This window comes from Limulus polyphemus, unplaced genomic scaffold, assembly GCF_000517525.1.
Source record: "Limulus polyphemus unplaced genomic scaffold, Limulus_polyphemus-2.1.2 Scaffold139, whole genome shotgun sequence".
Classification (NCBI taxonomy): domain Eukaryota; kingdom Metazoa; phylum Arthropoda; class Merostomata; order Xiphosura; family Limulidae; genus Limulus; species Limulus polyphemus.
The window spans coordinates 994,939-1,015,231 of NW_013665749.1; the positions used below are offsets into that span (position 1 = coordinate 994,939).

The 20,293-nt window shown below is 36.0% G+C and overlaps 1 protein-coding gene across 2 annotated transcripts in view; it reads right to left on the reverse strand.

Moving 5' to 3' along the window:
* Positions 1 to 102: 102 nt before the first annotated feature.
* Positions 103 to 20,293, reverse strand: part of LOC106474532 (regulation of nuclear pre-mRNA domain-containing protein 1B-like) — a 33,820-nt gene continuing 13,629 nt past the window's right edge. The window contains exons 3-7 of one of the 2 annotated variants that reach the window (XM_013935226.2): positions 16,724 to 16,860; positions 8,861 to 8,946; positions 3,475 to 3,601; positions 2,457 to 2,632; positions 103 to 1,853 (exon numbers count right to left, since the gene is read on the reverse strand). In XM_013935226.2, the coding sequence (XP_013790680.1) occupies positions 1,704 to 1,853; positions 2,457 to 2,632; positions 3,475 to 3,601; positions 8,861 to 8,946; positions 16,724 to 16,860 (676 nt within the window). In that variant the 3' untranslated portion in view covers positions 103 to 1,703. Of the gene's footprint in view, positions 1,854 to 2,456; positions 2,633 to 3,474; positions 3,602 to 8,842; positions 8,947 to 16,723; positions 16,861 to 20,293 lie in introns of both variants that reach the window. The other variant, XM_022379860.1, reaches the window with a different exon arrangement.

Below are 20,293 nucleotides of genomic sequence, written 5' to 3' on the forward strand. Positions count from 1 at the left end.
AACTCCATAATCTTCAAAAGATAGGTAGTATTTTAACCTTCATCAGCACACCTTTGAAAGGTTACGTTATGGATCACCTGGGGTCCAATAGGACCCCAGCACAAAATGACTGTAACAATAAGCTCTGGTTTGAAATTTCAAAAACTAATGGCATTACAACTTTTATTAAAGCATTGTATTCTGGTGTTAAAAATGCGTCCTAATAAATAAATTGATATAAAAGTGACACTGGTCATACTACATGTACTATTTGCCAGTTCATGTTCACATTGGATATAATAAATTACACTTATAATGAAGAATAAGCAGCATTACCACATACTGTGTCATTTTTTACCTTCTATTGTATGACTTGTTAGCATTTAGTAAATAACAGTTGATTAATTTTTTCACTTTTCCCTGAACTAGGAAATTTATTAATAGTACGTTTTAGCTTTCAAATATATCCTTACATATTGTGAATACGTCATACTGACAATGTATTTAAGTCTTGGTTTAATTTATATCAAAGTTAATTTAAAGAAGTGTTTCATGCATTGTTCATCATGTAACATAGAATAATGAAGAGGGACAAAGGTTGACTTTATTAATGTTTATGCCATTATTATAAGTTTTAAATGCAATATAATTTCGTGATTATGTCTCATGATCTGTGACCATTAATTGCTTTGCTGTATCTTGAGAAAAAGAGGAAACATTGGTCATTTCTTTAAATTTTCATCTTACTGGATAACTCGGAGATAGGTATGGATACATATAAGGTCAGAGGATTTTGAATTTTCAAGGTTTTTTCTAATCCTTTTTTCTAATCCAGGTGTTCCATAACGTAACCTTTCAAAGGTGTGCTGATGAAGGTTAAAATACTACCTATCTTTTGAAGATTATGGAGTTCAAATTCCCAAAGTACAAAATAATCATTTTCTAAGATTTAGATCACGCTGCAAATTATCAACCATAAAACACTTCTTGAAAAGCAGTGAAACCTCATTAAGTTTGATGTCAGAATCATATTTAACTACAAAAAATACATTAAAAAACACAAGCCTATGATAACTGAGGCACAAACAAAATACTGTACAGCTATAAGAAAAAAAAAAAAAAAGAGTTGCTTATGACTAAATTAGAAGCTACCAAGATTGGTTCTTTTTAAGTTAAGCAACATATTATTCTTCCAAGCTCATGTATTTTGCCAATTTTTAAAAAATTTGTATACAAATGATAATTGTATCTGTTATTGTGAATTTACAATAACAATTTCTTAATTTTTTATAAGAATTTGCATAAGCACCAGTTTATGTTTCTAATAATCTAATATGTGTTTCTACTTCATCTCAGACACGTATCAGCATTTTTTAATGGTATTGTTTTTATCTTTGTAATAAAGCTTTGTTTGTGGTGCAAAGTGTGCATATAAACTGTTGTACATCTCTGTATTTATGCTAATGTACCCTTTTTTTGTAAGACTTACAATGAAATTTAAGGACTTCATGTTGTGTCCAGTCCCTCACTTTTGGTTATGTTCTATGAGTACTAAAAGATATGTAAAAGGAACCTCATGATTTTACCAACAAGTATTATCAACTGTTTAAGCTTACCCTGTTTTTAATCATATTTTTCTTAAATTAATATTTTTAAATTGGTTCACGTGACTTGAATATAGTCTTGTTCTATACATTAACTACAAAATTAATCTAAATGCTGGTTCAGTGATGACTGAAAAGGTCTCCAGCAGAGGGTAGTGGAGCTAAGCCTCCAGTAACATTTGGAAGCAGAGTCAGGTCTGGGAGATTTTGAAGGTGTGATTTCAATTCATTTTGTACTCTTGTTACTTTTTGAAGTTTTTCTCTGTATTCCTGTATCAAAAGAGAAATAAGTACAATTATCTGTCTTTCAAAATTTATCATCTCTGATATTCTGTGAAAAGACAATAAATGTTTTATTCATGTGAAAAGATTATAACAGATATAATATTCAAACAAGGATTTCACCCTTCTTTGATATAGTTTACATGACATTTTTAATAACTAAAAACAAATTCAATAAAAAAATATATGTATATATATAGTACTGTGTATTACATACAACTGGTGTCTTTACTGTTACTGTCTTTGCCATTAATTTCAAAACCCTGAGCTGCTTTTGATAAGACTGAAAGAGAATGCAAGACAAAGTAACATTTTGCAATTATCAGTTTAAAGAAACAAAAATACATCCTAGACTTTGTACTAGTCGGCTAATGTAAAAATATGATCTTTATTTTTTATTGCCATGCAATTTTATGAAGTCTCACTAAAAAATGTTACAATAATAACCTGTCCCAGGATCTCATATCCACTTTTGCTATAATAAATGATTTACTAAGTAACACATACATATGTGCATATACTACTCAATAATTATTTTTATTTACCTACATCACAGTGAAAACTTTTGTATTTCTCAGAAAATGTGCCTACCTCAAGTTTTTGTTCAGCTAAAGCTAATGCATTTCTCTGTGCATATGTATAATCATTCAACATCTTGGCTACTTGTTTCCGATCTTCTAATTCCTGCTGTAGGCGGCTGTTGTAGTCATCCAATAAAGAGCATGCTTCATCCACCTGTTTTGACAATTTATCTGCTGCCTCCTTATCTGAAAATATCAATAAGTTTGCTATATACAAAAATTGTTGATTTCTTAAAACGTTTTTCAAAAAAAAAAAAATATATATATATATATTGAAGTGCAAGTAATGTTTTTCCCTTGTGCTTCCTAGCTTAGCATTATTACGTGTATCTTAATACATGTCCCTGTGGCACATATTCTGAAAAGTGTAAACTATTGGTCTGTCTATTTATTTCTCTCTGTGCTTTGATCTCCAAATTTTTACTTATTTAACAATAGTTAGTTTTCTCAAGCTTATTAGCTCAAAATTAAAATATAAACTTTCTTTAAGATATATGGTAATTATTATTTTTATGCAGTAATTAATAATTCTGGAGAATGCTACTTCAGCATAATTAAGATAAAAATTTGCAATTATATTGAAAGGAAGCCAGCCAGCAGAAGTGTACAAGATCAAATACCAGTTTAAATTTGATAACTATGGTTTTTAATATTCTGCTTAAAACTCTATACTTTTTAAGTCTTCAAAATGAAAGAAGAGAAAATTTTAGAATGCCCTGTAATTTCTAATTGTTTTATAATCATTTTACAATAAGGTCATCTTGTGAAATAATGGTAAATATAATTTTTGAATGTGATCAGTTTCTTTTTATTCACTATGTATTCCTTGCTAAACTTTTAAAATTCATATTAAAGTATATTGTGGAAAGAAAAGATAATTCATCATAATTTTGTACAGAATCAAATGTATTCTGGGAAAGTAATAGGAAAAACAATACAAAAAAAGAACTTTACTATAAACTCCACACCAATAATTATACCTTTAAATCATCTAATACAGCTGGAGAACTGAAAATTCACAACCTTACCATCCAACTTTTCTAACAGTGACACATCAGAAACCTCAGGTGGAAGGTTTGCAATTTTTTCCCGAACTACTGCATCAGAAGAAGCAGCATTTTCTAGATCTTGAAGTGCTTTGATTAACTCTTCAGGCTAAAATATTGAAAAATACTTTATCTACAAAATCTAGTTCAATCAACTACCTCATGAACTTTTAATCATTCTTACCCAAAGATGTAACTTATGACACAAATAAAAAAGGATTACATTTACACAAAAAGGCTTAAGAAAAATGCAGAGAAAATACAATTTTTATTAAGTTTTTTTCATGACATTTTTGGAAGAAATCATAGAAGCAACAAAGTTTGCTGTTTAGGATTTTTTTAAATGCAAGAAGTCATAAATAATGCTTAGGTAATCAGGTTACACTATCAAAATACTTTCTGATCAGAAAATTAACAATTCTGTAAATTATAAAATCTCTTATACATCTATTAATAAACTCGTACTCTTTGTAAAACTTGGTTAAACTATTGTATTCTAGTATTTTTTATTTATTTAGCAAAACATGGACATAACATATTGCATAATACATATGATTGTACATTTCACCATAAAAAAGAATTGTTTATTTGTAGTTAAGCACAAAGCTACACAATGGGGCATCTGTGTTCTGCCCACCATGGGTATCGAAACCTGATTTCTAGCAGTGTAAGTCTGCAGACATACTGCTGTACCACTGGGGGGCAAATAATAAAGAATTGACAATGATCAATGATCATGTAACAAACAATACAAAGTTAAACCTATATACACGAAAATTTGATCAATCTACATTATCCTTGCAAAGCCTGTGCCATGCAAGAGCAAGATAACTGGGGATGCTGTTAACAGTATGGCTCCTGTGGCTCAAATGTCACAAGGAACACAGCTTTACAAGACCTGCTTCCTTACCTGAAGAGGTTCAAGATGCTCTGACAGTCACTGATGACACTTTTTTTGTGAGTTATGGAAAAGATTGAAAATTATTTTTCTGGTAATTTTTTGTGATTTTTAACATTTGTGGGATAAGGTGAAAATAATACATATATAAATTAAACATTAAGTAAACTTCAAGAGAGGTCAAAGTTCCCATCTTATAGACCTCTGTCATACAGAAAACTGATTTGATAAATCAGACTGTGAATTTTGTCAAGAAAATTATATTTAAAATCTAGATTTTGTATGTTTTCATTCATACTTCTCTTATTAATCTATACATTATTTACATTTGTTGAAAGCTCTAAAAATGCTCTAGTTTGGATGAAACTGTTCTATTTTTTAATAATAAATAGAAAACCTTTCTGATAAAAGTACTATATTTTTATAATCATCATGGGAATTTATACCAGGTTAATTATCTTTAGTCAAGTCTGTCAATATTAGTTCTAGTTGTATATACACATTTTAATTTCTGTCCTAAAATATCCTTCTAATTAGCAAATTTGGTCAGTTCTTTAAACTGAATGTTTAATAGGCAAAAACATATCATTACTCAATATGGTGCAACATGTGATACACAACTTTTCTGGTAAAATTTGTGGGAAAAAGTGAAAACAATACAAGTACAAAACTAGATGAAAACACTTATTAATTAATTGGAATTAATTTCAATATTACCAGGGGGGCCCAACCCAGACAAATTGTTCCGGGCCCGAGTCCTTGGGTGGGGGTCTGACTCGAGCATTGTTTATTGTTTTAATTGTATTACCAAAACACATTTCCTTATAAGTCCTGGAAATATATTCTTAATGTACACCAAGATGTTTGGCATTTAAGTCATATCATAAGCTTTTTAAATCCCTCTGCCCCCTCCCCTAGAGATGGTTTGCTCGTGAGTATGCAAACAGACGTCACGCATATGTACCGTCGTCATGTATGCATTATGCTCATGCAGTCGTGCTCACTCAGTACTTAAAAATTGATTCAAACATGTACCATGCTTTCACAAGGAGAATGTGCTGATGGATCTTGGCCTAACAGTGTGGATGTAAAATATACATTGGAATCTGACACTGTAACATATTACCAGATAAAAGAAAAATCTCAGCAACAGACAATCCCCAAAAGGATAAAACTGACTTTTTTTTACACAAATGACCCAGGTATGTGGCCAGAGAGACTAACTGATTTTGATAGGCAAAATATCATCAAGTGTTGTCAAACAAGCCATGTTGACCTTACAGAAATAGTTAAATCTATGCCATTAGATTCTGATGGTCGTACATTCCCTGAGTATATTCTGTATTCAAAATCACCAAATGACTGTGAGGAGGTAGTGAGAAATTGGTTAACTTGGAACAAGAGTAAAGGAGCCTTATCTTGCATCCCTCATTTGCTATTTTCTAATGAGCTGGAGAAAAACTCTTGTAGTGCACCGTGATAAAAAGAAGGGTTCAATGTGGCAAGTGGCACAAATTATAGGACAGACTTTCCTAACACAATAGTAGTAGTCAGTATCAGCATTGTTACTGGCAGTGGAGAAACCTGCAGCAGGCTTTACAAGGTAGAGGGATCTTTAGCCAGCTTCAAAAGCAAATAAAATCATAAGCAGAAAAGAACTTTACAAGAGAGACTTTTGAATGTAACCTTATTTCTGGCATCTAGAAATTTGGCATTTCGAGAAAGAAGTTCCACAATCAATGATGTTCACAATGGCAGTTTCCTAGGTGCACTTGAACAAATATTGCACTGTGACCCCCTTCTGCACTACAAAAGGGAAACAAAGTCAAGAAAAGGGAGAAAAAATGCAAGCTCATTATCTATCTAGGGAAAGTCAGAACAAATTTATTGAATTATGTGGTCAGCATGCTTTGACAATGATTGTAGCAGAGAGGAATGAATCTATTTAATTTTCTGTGATATGTGACACTACTCCAGATATCTTCCATACAGAACAAAATGTACTTATCCTGAGGTATGTGCATAATGATAAAGAGGCTGGAGAATGGAAAATTAACAAACGTTTTATTGAGTTCATTGATTTTGTACACAAGAGTGGGCAGAAAATTGCAGAAATGCTGCAACAAGGATTGCAAAAACATAGCATAGATATAAATTCAAAGGGAGGATGAGAAAGGGCATAAAGGACCACACTGAGATCCCAATCAAATCAGAGGAACATAGAAAACACATGACTCGAAAGGAGTGGAAAAGCATGGAAAGACAAAACCTTATGAAACTTGGAGAAACAGGTGTTTGACAAGGTCACCCGATAGCTAGACACAGTTGAAGAGGACAAGCCTTTGTCACACAACCGGGTGAAGAATTGGGAAAGATGATGAATGGAAGGGTGTAATGGATGGAAGCCACACCAAATAGACCAAAGGCAGAATGCAGACCATTGCCTTTGGTAAATGACCATGGAAGAAGGTCTGATGGATCAGGTAAATGAAAGATGCAACACGAGGGGTCAATCCCTGGGCTGAAGCAATGGCCCGGACAAAAGCCATGCGTGAAGACGAAGTTTGGTGACATCTGGATGAACAATGTCTGACTAAGGTTGATACAGTAGAGACTGAGACAGCAGTAAGTGTGGGAGAGGTTGTACACGTAAAGGTCGGAGCAGAGGGAACCATGACTGCACTAGCCAATATGGATCCACAAGTAAGACTACACATGGAGTGGTTTGGATTAGGGATAGAACTCTGGAAAGGAGTCAAGTAGGAGGGTAAGCATAGATGTGAATATCCCTCCAAACTTGACTGAACACATCCACTCCTAGTGACCAAAAGGAAGAAAGTTTGGTGTTCCAGTGGATGGAAAAGGCATTGATATGAGTGGTACTCAGCAGGGAGTACACTCACCAAGAGATCAGAGGATTGAGGGACCACTCTGTGGGGAGAATCTTATTGGGACAAGATTATCGATCTACAACCAGATTCAGGGCACCAGGAGCATGTCAAGCTAAGATCACAATGTGGTGACTATGGGTCCAGAAAAGGAGACCTGGATTTGGTACCCCCTTGCTTGGTGATATAAGTGACAACAATGGAGTTGTTTGAGTGAGCCATAACCACACTCCCCTGCAGGAGAAGAAGTAAATGGGACAAAGCTCAATAAACTGCCATGAATTTTAGAATTTTTATATGGAGGACAGACTCCTTGACTTACCAGAGATCAGAAATCTCCTAAGAGTTTAGAGAAGCATCCTAACCCTCTAAAGATGCAATGGTGAACAGAAGTAACTTCAGAAAATATTGAACCCCTGACATGGTCTGGTCCCCGATGAGCCACCAAGCCAGGTCAGCACTGATCGTGAAAGGAAGAGTAACAGGGTGGTCCACTGATCGACGAGTGTCCACTGAAGTGAACGCATATGAGCTCGACTCATGTAAGTGAGAGCCACCAAGGAAGCCCACATCCCCAAAAGATACAGAACCTCTCGAGCCGTGAGAGAAAGTGAGGTGAGGGCCTTTGTGACTGCTCACTCCATATCCCGGAGATGAAAAGGAAAAGGCCGGGCCCAACTGAGGTTGAAATTGAAGAAAATCCCCAAATGCACATGTTATTAAGTGGAGGTAAGAATAGATTTTTCCATCTTGATCAGAAAACCCACCCATGGTACTTCCTGTAGGAGTAAATGAGTGTGGTTCCTTGACTGTGAATGGAAAAAGCAAGCAGTAGCTAGTTGTCCATGCAATGATGAGTGCAAAGACCCATCGAGTAAAGACGATGGGCAAAAGTGTGTACCACCCGACAAAACACATAAGAAGCTGAGGTTGGTCCAAACCGCAAGGTCCTGAACTGGATCACACAACCCTCATCAACGAACCAAAGAAAACAATGTGACTCAGGAGCAATAGAAACGTGAAGATAGGTGTCTGTCACATCGAACTTGGTCATCCAGAGTCCAAGGGGTTCAGAAAAGAATTCAACCAGGATAGACTGATGATAGGTCTCCAATCTCCCATCTTCTTGGGGAACATGAAGAGATAGAAATAAAACCCCAGTTGAATGGGGGTAAACCTGCTCAATAGCTACTTTGTGTAGCAGGTTGTGGACAGCCTCAGTAAGTGTGTGTGTGGAGAGTAGTCATATGATATGTACATGTTCAGAAATGAAGCAAAATTGATGGGGTATATATAATGGTGCACTGATCTCAAAAATTTTTTGTAATGGATAGAGGGCAGAAGGAGATCAAGATAAGAAAGAAGGTAAGACCATATTGGAAGGTCATGGTACAAGAATTGTACTATCTCAACTTACTGCACTGCATTGGTAGCACTCAAAATCAAATGACAAAAAAAATTAAGATACCTATGGTAACAGCAGGGCACATTTACACACTTCATATTGAAATCAACACCATGCTTTTCTTCACATCTATTATTACTTAAACTTTCAGGTACTCACTTCTGTGAGAACACTTACATCTGGTGGATCTCCAGGAGGTAAAGAATGAACTTGATCCTTTTCTTCAGGGATTGGTTTTATTTTCTTCACTGGAGGTTCTATTTCTACCAGAAAAGGATAATGTTAATTCACTAACATGAAAAATACGTTGACAATATGCCACTGCATTATAAGACTCTGGAAGTCATTACAGCTTTACCCACTTTTTAAACTTCTCTTATATTAATTAACTTCTGATCAGAGAAAGCTATTTATTTACAGAAAAACTCAAAATCAACTTGACAATCAGTACAGCTAATTAAATATACTTTTCTTAGGATAAAAATTAGAATATATTGTTTCAACAACTAGTTGGGTACCTTCACTGTTAAAAACATTTTATACTGTAATCCTAATAACATCTCATTAAGTTTGTCTAGCTTAGGAAATTTAGATTAGTTGTAAATACATATATTATGTTAACAAGTTAAAAAATGTTAAACTAAGCTTCACTTCCTTGTAGGCATATGGACAATGAAAATCAGAGATTGACATATTACTTGGTGGATTACAATTAATCTAACCTAGTATAATGCTTAGCTTTGGATTAAAAACTTATTTTGAAATGAATTTAAGAAATTCCCAGAGTTTGTTTTATACTACACTGTGTTTTATAATTAATATTAATTTCTGCTCAAAACAAACTACCTGCTTAGAGTCAAACTTCAGGTAATTACTGAAACTTTAACTTGTGATCAATGAAGGGTCTAAAAAAATCTAAGAAAAAGCAATTGTCACGTAAGTTCTATATAGTTCACTTACTCAAAAAGTCAACTGCCCCATATTTAAAACCTTCAGTTTGTTAATATGTCTAGTGAAAACAATTCATAATTTTTACATTTATTGTTTAAAATACTGGATAAAACATAAATGCACTTTGTTTAAAAACTAAGAAAAAATATGATGAAGAAAATCATTTTAAAAGCCATATATATATATAAACAAGAAAAATCTAATTCTAATCTAGATGTCAAGAGAACAATCAACCTTATATTGTATTTACTTGTTGTGCTTACTTCTCACTCTGTTATTCTTTTATAATAATCAGTATTATTTTTAAGTTACATTTCTGCATGAAAACTGTATACTGCTGTGTATTAATACAAATAATTTTGTCAGGTAATAATGGTTTCTAGCTCAAAAGACTGAAAATTGAAATATTGAACATTAAAATAATGACTTACTTTCAAGACACTATTTTTGGGTTGAAAGATTGTAATGTCTTATCATACAAAAATAATGTCATGATATTTCTTTCAAATTCTGAAAAAAGTGAAAACTAATTAGTATTTCTGCAGAGTACTGTCTGAAGTAAAGCAGTTTACTCCATGCACATGCTCTTTCATGCTGACATGGTAAAACAAGATAGAATACAAAGAACTAATGGAAGATGGCAAATAAACAAAGCCACTTTCACGTTACACCAAAAACCATACTTCTCCAAGCTGCTATGACAACACATAAGAAAGTGCAAGATGACCAGAATACAATTTGTAATGAATTAACTCTTACCCATACAAAACTTTAATAAGCAATGGGGTAACTGGGAACATCTTCACATCTTTGATTAGCATATAAACATAGTTGTAGCTCATTATATGTAGACAGACACACACAAGTTATAATTTTCCAATACTGAAAATATATCTCTGATAGGTACTTCCCTCTACTCACAAGATTAACTATTCTCATCCAGTGCTGCCCTCTATATGCAAACGTTTTCTTTACATGTGCCACAAGCCTTCTGCTCCCCCTAATGGAATCAAATGATTACAATATGTCTTTCATGCAAATCATTATGTGTCACTTCTCCACCAATAGTAGCATGACATACTTGACACATGTGGCTCCCTCTATATGCCTCTACCAAACTATCACTTCGGAGTTTGGCAGAAGATGTAAGCACCAGAGGAAAGTGGGGAAGAAAGGTGGGAAGTGTAGGTAGAAGGAAGTACCTATTGGAAATACATTTTCAGTATAGAAAAATTATAACTTCAGATATGGTACCTCCCTCCACTCACAAGATTAGCTATAATTCCACATTGATTAGGTGGAGGTACCAGTGTGAGGGAATAACAGAAGTACACCCCCCCCCCCCCAACAGCATCCAAAGAATACACCTGGAAAAGGGAGAGTCAGATCTGAAGATCTGATCAGGGGAGCCGCACCACTTCTGAACCAGGTATACACTTCGCCCATCCGTGAAGTATGTAGGAGATAAGAGCGGAAAAGAGAGGAGCACATCCAAGTCGGAGAGAACTAAGGCAGGATAGTGATCCTAACCATGAAATATATATGGAACTTAATCCCATAAAGTATGAAAGTTGGTAGATCAATGGATGTGCCCCTAGGTGTAGGATGAGGATCATACCATCTTCATCTGAAGTTCAAGAGACCAGAGGGAATCTAGAACTACTCCAACTTCAAAGATGACACATGTTAGCTTTGATATATCAATCCAGGGACCTGACATTTGGTATGGAAAAGATATCTATTAAATATAAATCAACTCCCCCAACAGCGAAATAAACTGGAACCATCCAAAAGCAATAACATCCTCGGAATAAGATACACAAGGAATAGCAAAAAGAACAGAACTGGAACAATTCCCCTTACCTCCACTGTGACCCACAACACAGGAGTATAATCAAGGGAGGATATTAGACAACTATAAACATGTGTGAGAACTTATGTTGATTGGTTCTACTCTTTATCCAAAACCCAGCTAGGGGTTACTGACATTCATGTGGGGGTAGGATGAGGCTCCCAATCAAAGGGGTGAACTGCAATTTGATGCCTCACTCCTTAGTGAGTGTATAACACATAGTGGAGGATATCACGTCATCTACACCTACAGAACACCACTGCCCTACTCTCCACTGAACGGTTATAGCCATCTTTGTGTGGAACCCATTCAGGAAGGTGCCTCCACAGTCGACCACCCAAGCAGCTTGGAACTGGAAAGTGGTAAGGACTCCCACACTACACTAGAAGAAAGGGGGTGAGAACGTGTTGGAGAGTCCAGAGGAACGTCATCACCTGAGACAGTGCAATGGGTGACCACTACTTTGAAAAGCAGACCATACCAATTTATTCAATACAATGCATGGCAGGGATGGGCAGCTATCACCTTCTGCTTTACCCAAGCAGTCAATGGCTGGTACAGACAAGAACAAGCAAGTTTATGAAGCAATTATATCTTGAAGTTATTCACCTACAAGCAATCTTGTAGAACACCCCATCTCAATGGAGAACATTGCGAATCCATGGAAGTTAAAGCACGAGTCAACATGGCTGTACAGTGTGGATTTCTGATTGAGATATACCTTGTCAGAGTGAGATCCTTATAAAGAATAAATGAAGCAAGGGCCCCTGAAATGAAAAGAATGTATGAATATAGACTTACCCAGTCAAAGTCACACAGAAGTGTGAAGAATGGTCACAGGTGGAAGACAAAAACCTTATGAAGAAGAAACCACGATATGGTGTAAATAATGGGAGACAAATGTATTAGGTGTAATCCACATGCCCAATGGTAGGATTTCCTCCAATGGCTGATGAAGACGAGATGTGAAGGAAAGGTGAGGTGTTGAATCTGGTGAGAAGACACCTTGAACAAATTCCATTGGGACAAGGAGGAGTAAGCCCTATACCCTTCATTGTTATATTGCTCGCAGGGCTTCCTTCCATGGTACCCATTCCAAACTCTTTATCCCTTGGCAGTCTTCCTGTGTTCATAATCTATCCCCTTCTATCCTCACCAATTGGGTTCGATGTTTGATTCAATTACTATACATAGAAGTTTATCTTGATCAGGATGAGGGTAGAGATGAGAAATACAAGGAAAAGAAAGAGGCAAAAGGAGTAATTACCCTCCTTAGCCACCAAGGTTTTTGGGAGGAAGGAACGATCAGGATAAAGGAGAAGATAGGTGTGGTGGTGAAGTGTACATGAAACATCAATGGCAAACAACATAGACCTTTGACATCCACAGGCTAAGAAGAGATGAAATATGTTTTAAGGGAATGGTGAAACATGGAGCACGAAGAAATAGGTTCAAATGGAGGTAAAGTGAGGGAATGGAGGACCACATTAATATCCCAGTTTGGAAGACTATGTTGTCTGGGTGGGACAATGAATCTGGAAGGAACAGGGGAAGCACAAATTTGTCAGTATTGGGAAAAATGAAAAGTATGAGATAAGGCAGCCCGATAATCCGAGATCAAATACCCTCGGTCGAAAAGCCATGTCAGAAACTCAGCCACAGGAGCCACAGCAGGTTGGTCAGCATGGAATCCTAGAGTAGAATACCAACTGTGGAACACTTTCCATTTGCACTGATATACTTCCATTAAAGAGGGTCATATAGAACCAGTGACCAAGGTTGATGAAGAGAGAAGGAGATAAGGGAAACAGTATTGGAGGAAAAGTTGGAGTTGGTGTAATCATGTAAACCATGGTTGAGCCGTCCAATAGGAAGGGATCAGAGGACTCGACATGGAGTAATATGGATGAGAGAGAACACCTGATGAAGTAATCGGATAGGAGGATAAACAAAAAGGAATTTGTGGGACCTAAAGATCATTCTGTCGGATAAAGTTGGTTGAGGCGGGAAAGATGATCTGCTATGAGATTGAAACCACCTGGAACGTGATATGCAATGAGATGAATGTGGTGAATGTGGGCCCAATATAGGAGATCCAATGTACAAAAACAAAGATCTTTACCAAGTGCCCCCTTGGTGATTAATATGTGCTGCCACCATAGAACTGTTAGAATGAATTTTCACCAAATAATGTCTGGCAAGAGGAAGGAAGTGATTCAAAGCCCAACAGATCGTGAGAAGCTCGAGGACGTTGATATGCAAAGTCTGCTCATCGACAGAATAAAGACCTGAAGCTCCTTGGTGATTGACCCATGCACCCTAGCCCTAGAGGGATGCATCCGTGAACAGATGCGATTCCGAATGAGGAGGAGGAAGTGGGATGCCCACCGATGTATGGGTCTTGTCCAACCACCAAAGCAGGTCATCCAACAGAGTATGAGGAAGGGTAACGAGAGGTTCCAAGGGATCCCAAGCAAAGTTCCATTGATCATGAAGACCAAGGAGGACCATTGACATGATTGAAGACAACATCCCCAAAAGTGATTGAACTTCGAAAGCTGAAAAGGCGTAGCAAACTAACAATTCCATAGAATGAAGTCGTAGAGGAGAAGGTTGGGCCAGACTGAGAGAAGTGTCAAAAAGGAAACCTATATGGACAAAATATTGGGTAGGACAGAGGAAGGACGTCTTCAATGTGATTATTCAGCCCACCTAAGCAGCCACATGAAGAAGCTGACAAGTATGGCTGGCTAACTCCCATTTCAGAAACAACCAAATGAAGCCAGTCGTCCATTTAATGGTGGAATCGCAGCCCCAGAGCATGAAGATGGTGAGCAAAAGCTCCGACCATCCATCAGAAAATATAAGTGGTGGAAGCAAGCCTGAAGGATAAGGCATGAAATTGATAAATCACCCCGTGATGGACGAACCAAAGATACAGACGAGACCATGTTGAGACAGGGTTGTGTAGATAAGCATTGGTGACGTCTATCTTGGTCATCCATATGGCCAGAGAAAACATCCATTGTAGAGTGAGAAATCAGTCAATGGTAAAACAGGGCAGTTGAACAAATCGATTGAGGTGGGACAAATCGATGACAGGCCTCCAGTCCCCAGTTTTCTTGGAAACATCAAAAAGTCAGTAATACTAACCTGTTGAAGTAAGTAGAACAGGTTCGATAGACTGCTGAGATAGTTGGTCCTGAACCACCTTCGATAGACGTTGGCCAGTCATTGGATCCCGAGGCAGAGAGAAGGAAACAGGTATAGGAGACACTGGAGGTGGGGAAAGAAACAGGATCACAATTCCTTCTGATAAAATTTGAAGAACTTAATGATCTTTAATGAAAGGATGCCATTGATGAAGAAAATCGACAAGTCAAACTCCCATCGGATGAGAAACCACCAGGTAGTCAACGATACCATTGTCGACGTGACATCCGTCGTTAAGGAAAATGACAAGACAAGGCACTCCAAGCAGGAGGGACAGGTAAGGGTTGGGAAGGAGAAGGACGGGAAACTGTAACAGGTGCCATATTTGGTTCCGACTAAGCAAAATGGGCAACAAGAGTGGAAAAGGTAGACTGTTGTTGTACTGATATAACTCGTGACTCCAAGGACTCGAGAATTGTGTCAAATATGTAATGCTGCAAAAATGGGGCCATAAGTAAACCTTGAAAATAAGATGCTGGTAAATGGACACGAGTTAAGGTTGCATCATGTCCTAGAAAATTCCAACAAAAGAGAAAACATGTATGCAAAGCCAGAGCCAAAGACAACAAATGGGTCAACATGGAAGAAAGAAGGGAGAGGATGTCACCAGAAAACCTCACAGGATTTATGTGGAGAGCTTCAGAGAGGAGATGGATGACAGAGAGATACCATAAAAGACTTGTGATGGTAAGACGAAGGCGGGAAAATTGAGCATGGGTCAGGCTAAGAGGAGATTCAGGGACTGCCTCGCAAACAGGAAAAAAGAAACCTAACAATTGTTGGTCTAGAAAAAGACTGTGCACAATTTAACTAGGATTCAATTAAAGTGAAGAAACAGTCTTAATAAACTTTGAAGTAATTTAAATTAAAACCACTTTCCAAGTATAATAAAGTTGAACATGAAACTTAAAACAAACAAAGGAACATGTCCAAGCACAAGCGCTGCCAAACAAGAAGTGATAGTTCGGAAAAGGCATATAGAGAGAGCCACATGAGTCACAGGAGTATATCAAGCTACTATTGGTGAAGAGGTGACACATGATGATTTGCACGAGAGACATGCTGGAATCATTTGATTCCAATACGGGGGAGCAGAAGGCTTGTGGCATGCATAAAGTAAAAAGTTTGCATATAGAGGGCAGCACTGGAAGAAAATAGCTAATCTTGTGAGTGGAGGGAAGCACTGTCTCGGAAGTACAATTTCACAAGAACAGCTGCAAATTTATGAAGTAATCTCTGGTTATCATAACACTATTGCATCAATTAATGATATATTTCTGTCAAATGATTTACCCAAGTATTATCTTTTCCAAGTTACCTAATGTGTCCACCTGATTTTTCTCTTTTTCATGCACCATGTTTCAAAAATATCTACTTCATTACTGGATGGTTTTATACTTTATACAGCTTCATTAATACTATTTATTTTCATGACATCAACACACACATTCTCTCAGCTGTTCTCCTGAGTTTTGAGATTGGCAACAAGTCATTCAGGTGCTAAGTATCAAAAACAGATACTGAGGTAGAAGCTTAATTACAATTGCTCACATTCTATGACACTATTTACAGAAACATGTCTGCTTTGCTTTACTACTGTAGCATAGTAACATCATCAGGATTCTACTAAATGAAGCTTGGTGGTTCATAAGACATTCTGCTAATCTTTGACTCATACGTCACTCTTAATTAGCCTCTGTGTCAATGTGGTGCAATGTCAAAATCTGTTTAATTCTGTATCATGCATTAACTAATTAACTTCTTCAGTATCATTTATCACAAAAATGAAGCAACATAGATTTTAAATACAAGTCTCCAAATAAAGACTGACCTTGTGGATAAAAATCAATCAAAGTCCAGTAATTTCCATATGACTTAAGTTCTTACTAAATGGACTTCTGAGAAAAGTAAATGTTCACATTTATACTGTTACAAACATCATTTATCCTTACTCTTTAACATATATTTACTATAATACCTGATGAGAAATGCTTGTTAATATATTACATACATATAAAACCTACCTGTAGTCCAAATCTGTTCAGTATGATGTTGTGTGGCTTTACGGAATTCTTCAATATCATTGTTGTTGTACACATTTCTATCTTCCCAAACTTTCAAAATCTTCTTTACACCTATTTGGGTCTTTTCATCTGGGACACTTTTTAAAAATAAGAATAATAAATTTAATGAATACCACACCATACAACGAGAACTAGAACAAGTTACAACCTTGCAATCTGTTACAAATATATATATATGAAAATATAAATTTTATGGATGTAAAAAATTTATTTATTTATACTGTTAACATATTGCACTTAATGTATAATATAGATTGGTAAAATAATTGGTATCTTACACTGTAAGTCTTTCATGGCTGGTTTCATAGACCAAAATTATCAACAGCTCTAGACTATTTTATCTAAATTAACAATATACAGTTCAAGATTAGTGCTAATCAGAGTTTGTGAAACTAATGATCAAAGTTTTATGTGCTCATTTTTATTTCCCTGCTGGTGTATTTTTAAGCACAGTTTGTTCTCAGAAAAAAAAACAAAAACACAGTTATCAAGAGGGAGATAATTGTATCAGCTCATTAAATTATGTTGTGTGAAATATCACAATTTGGTATACATTTTTCAATAATAAACATACGTTGAATAAGATAAAGTTGAAAATAAGTTACACATGGAATCATTTTACAAAAATAGAGGGACACACCATTAGATGAAAGATGTAATACAGAGCTGATGAGTGTAAACAGTCCAGGCACAATGCTGAATCATCTGTTTCAAGTAAATAACAAGACCAAAAACAAACAGCGATGATGTAATTTGTTTCTGGCAATGTGAGTTTTTACGTGCTATGATAATTGAAGATGTGTTGCCTGTAAGCGACACTGAACATGTGGGTTTTTGGCCATTAACGGGTTTTGTGGAATCTAAATACTGTGTGCCTGTGAAATAAATTGTAACCTCACAACTACAGAAGTGCTGTGAAGGCTGCATGAACTATCCCCAAGAAAAGTAGGTAAAAGCTAATGAAGTACCTTTTACCTGTTGGACAGCATTAAATGCTAAAAACTGTGTGATGGTCACTTGTCATTACATTGAAAACTGGAAGGTTTGATCCAATGTTCTACAAACAGACAGTGTGCCAAAATAACATACTGCAGGAAATCTTGCTAAAAATCTCTGGAGCATTGCATGAAATCTAATAATACTGTCATAATTACCAAACCTGCACTTACAACATCCCTGTTGGATCCATGCCATATGTACTGGCAGATTCTTTTACCTGGTATTCAAACTGCTATTAAATCAAACCTTTTGCAACTTGTGCTGTCAATCAAAAGTGAGGCAGCTTCAAGTGCTGTGGCTGAAATCTCTGAGCCAGTAGCAGAAAAACCTTATCAGAATTCAGTTGAAAATGAGCTTGAAAATTACTGCAGGAAGCCATGCCCTTCATTAGAGTGGAGTTTGTTGGAATGGTGGAAAGTCAATGTACAACCATTTCCAAGGCTTGAAAAACTGTGCATTCCAGAATCATCTGTGCCTGCAAAACATGTTTTCCACTGCTGTAATTACTGCAAGTTGGTTGTACACAAAACTAACACCAGAGCACTCAAACATATTAATTTTTCTGAGTAAAATCTGAATTTTTTCCAATTGGATTTCTTTTGTATTTTTGGAAGACATACGGTTTTTTTTAAAAAAAGTCATAAAAAATAAGGATCTTATGTTAAAAGTTGCTTGATTTTGTTGTTCCCGCACATCTGGTGGTGAAATTTCATCTTTGGTGAGTACAATGATTTAAATTATTAATAAAACTGAAACAAATGTATCAATATTTTTGATGTGATGAAGTTGCAATGTACCAAAAAAAAGAAGCTTGCACTTAGGGTCTGTCCGTTTTTTGTTGTTGGTTTGTTTAAGTTATGCACAAGCTACACAATGGGCTATCTGTGCTCTGCCCACCACGAGTACCAAAATCCGCATTGTAAATCCACAGACATACCGCTTGTGCAATTGGGGGCTTTTGTTGTTGATAAAAATACCAACCATGATACATAACTAAGACAGTATATAAGTGGAGTGAACTTATGTATTATTAACAATTGAATGATTAGCCAATATATTTGGAAGACTTTAAATTCACTTTTTCAAATGATATTTATACCCCTTATAAAAGTTTTTGTTAAAACCAGCACATTGTTGTTTTTATATCAGAAATATTAACAATAAAAACATCCAGATTTATTTTGATGTGGGTCAGATGAAAAAGTTGGCTTGAAGTATTCACTTACAAATTGGGTATATCTGGGCAATATAAGCAATTAATTGATATAATTAATAATCCGTAAACAGCTATTATATCAATAAGTGCCTCATAAACTAACTGAATAATCGATTAATGTCGGAAAAATAATCAACTGATTGAAATTAATGTTTCTAATTATTAGTTTGACCATTCGAACAGTCAGTTAATTAAAATTATGATTAGATTAACTGTCACAAAAATAATCAATTAATCAAAATTAGAGTTTCCTATTATTTACTGTTTTTGATTATTCCAAGTATCCAAGTAATCAAACTACTACCATTATGTTTGCTTACTGATAAGCAAAAAGTCACATAATTGGGAAGGCCTTTCGGTATGAGGGTCTCAATTTGATTCTCATTGCTACTAAATTTGTATGTCCTGTATTTGTTATTTCAAAGCTACTCAAGCCATATGCCACTGTCACTAATTTTAAACTGCTGACTAGAGAGAAGGAAACTGGTTGACAGCATCCTCAAAGTTTTAGCTATATAAATTTAAATAAAGCTTAAATTTACTGTTTCTTTACAATTTCTTATATTTCTAATTTATAATTGTGTAACTACATTTTTACTATTGTATAAACATACATGGGTCTAGGGTAGGGGAGCCAACCCCTCCACCCATTTTTTCTGAAATTAATATTATTTAATGTTATATAAACAAGAATGGATCTAAGGAAACAGGAGTGTGGGGAGAGAGTGCAAGAAGCATCCACAGCATAGACATTTGAATGATGATAGTTGCTGGCGAGGATGAAAAGTAAATCCTGAGAGAAAGATGGTAGAAAAAAGCAAGAAGACAATGGCATGAATGGGGCATGCATGAGTGTGTGGAAAACCCCACTAAGATTTCAGTCAGGAATGGGAGTTGGGTGAGGAAGTCAGAGAAGAATGAAAAAGCGGAACAGTGTGGAGAGGACAGAGGAAGAAACACACTATTGTACTGGGAAAGGCAAAATGCCATGGACAAGGCTGCCCAATAACCAGCAAAGGCAGAAAAATAGTTCACAGTATGTTGGCCAGGAGTAAAGGAGTGGCAGATGGACCAAACACAAAAGACTAGCCACTTTTGTTGATAGACAAATGCAGTGCAAAGGCGATAGGAATGTGACAAGAAGAATGTCACACAAATGGACAGTCTGGCCCAACAGGCGATACACCAGACAAATCCCACATGTGAAGATGGAGAGAAGATATCCATCTATGAAAAAAAGGGACATATGAAGGTGTAGCAAGAGAGAGACAATATTAGAAAGAGGAAGGGTGGCT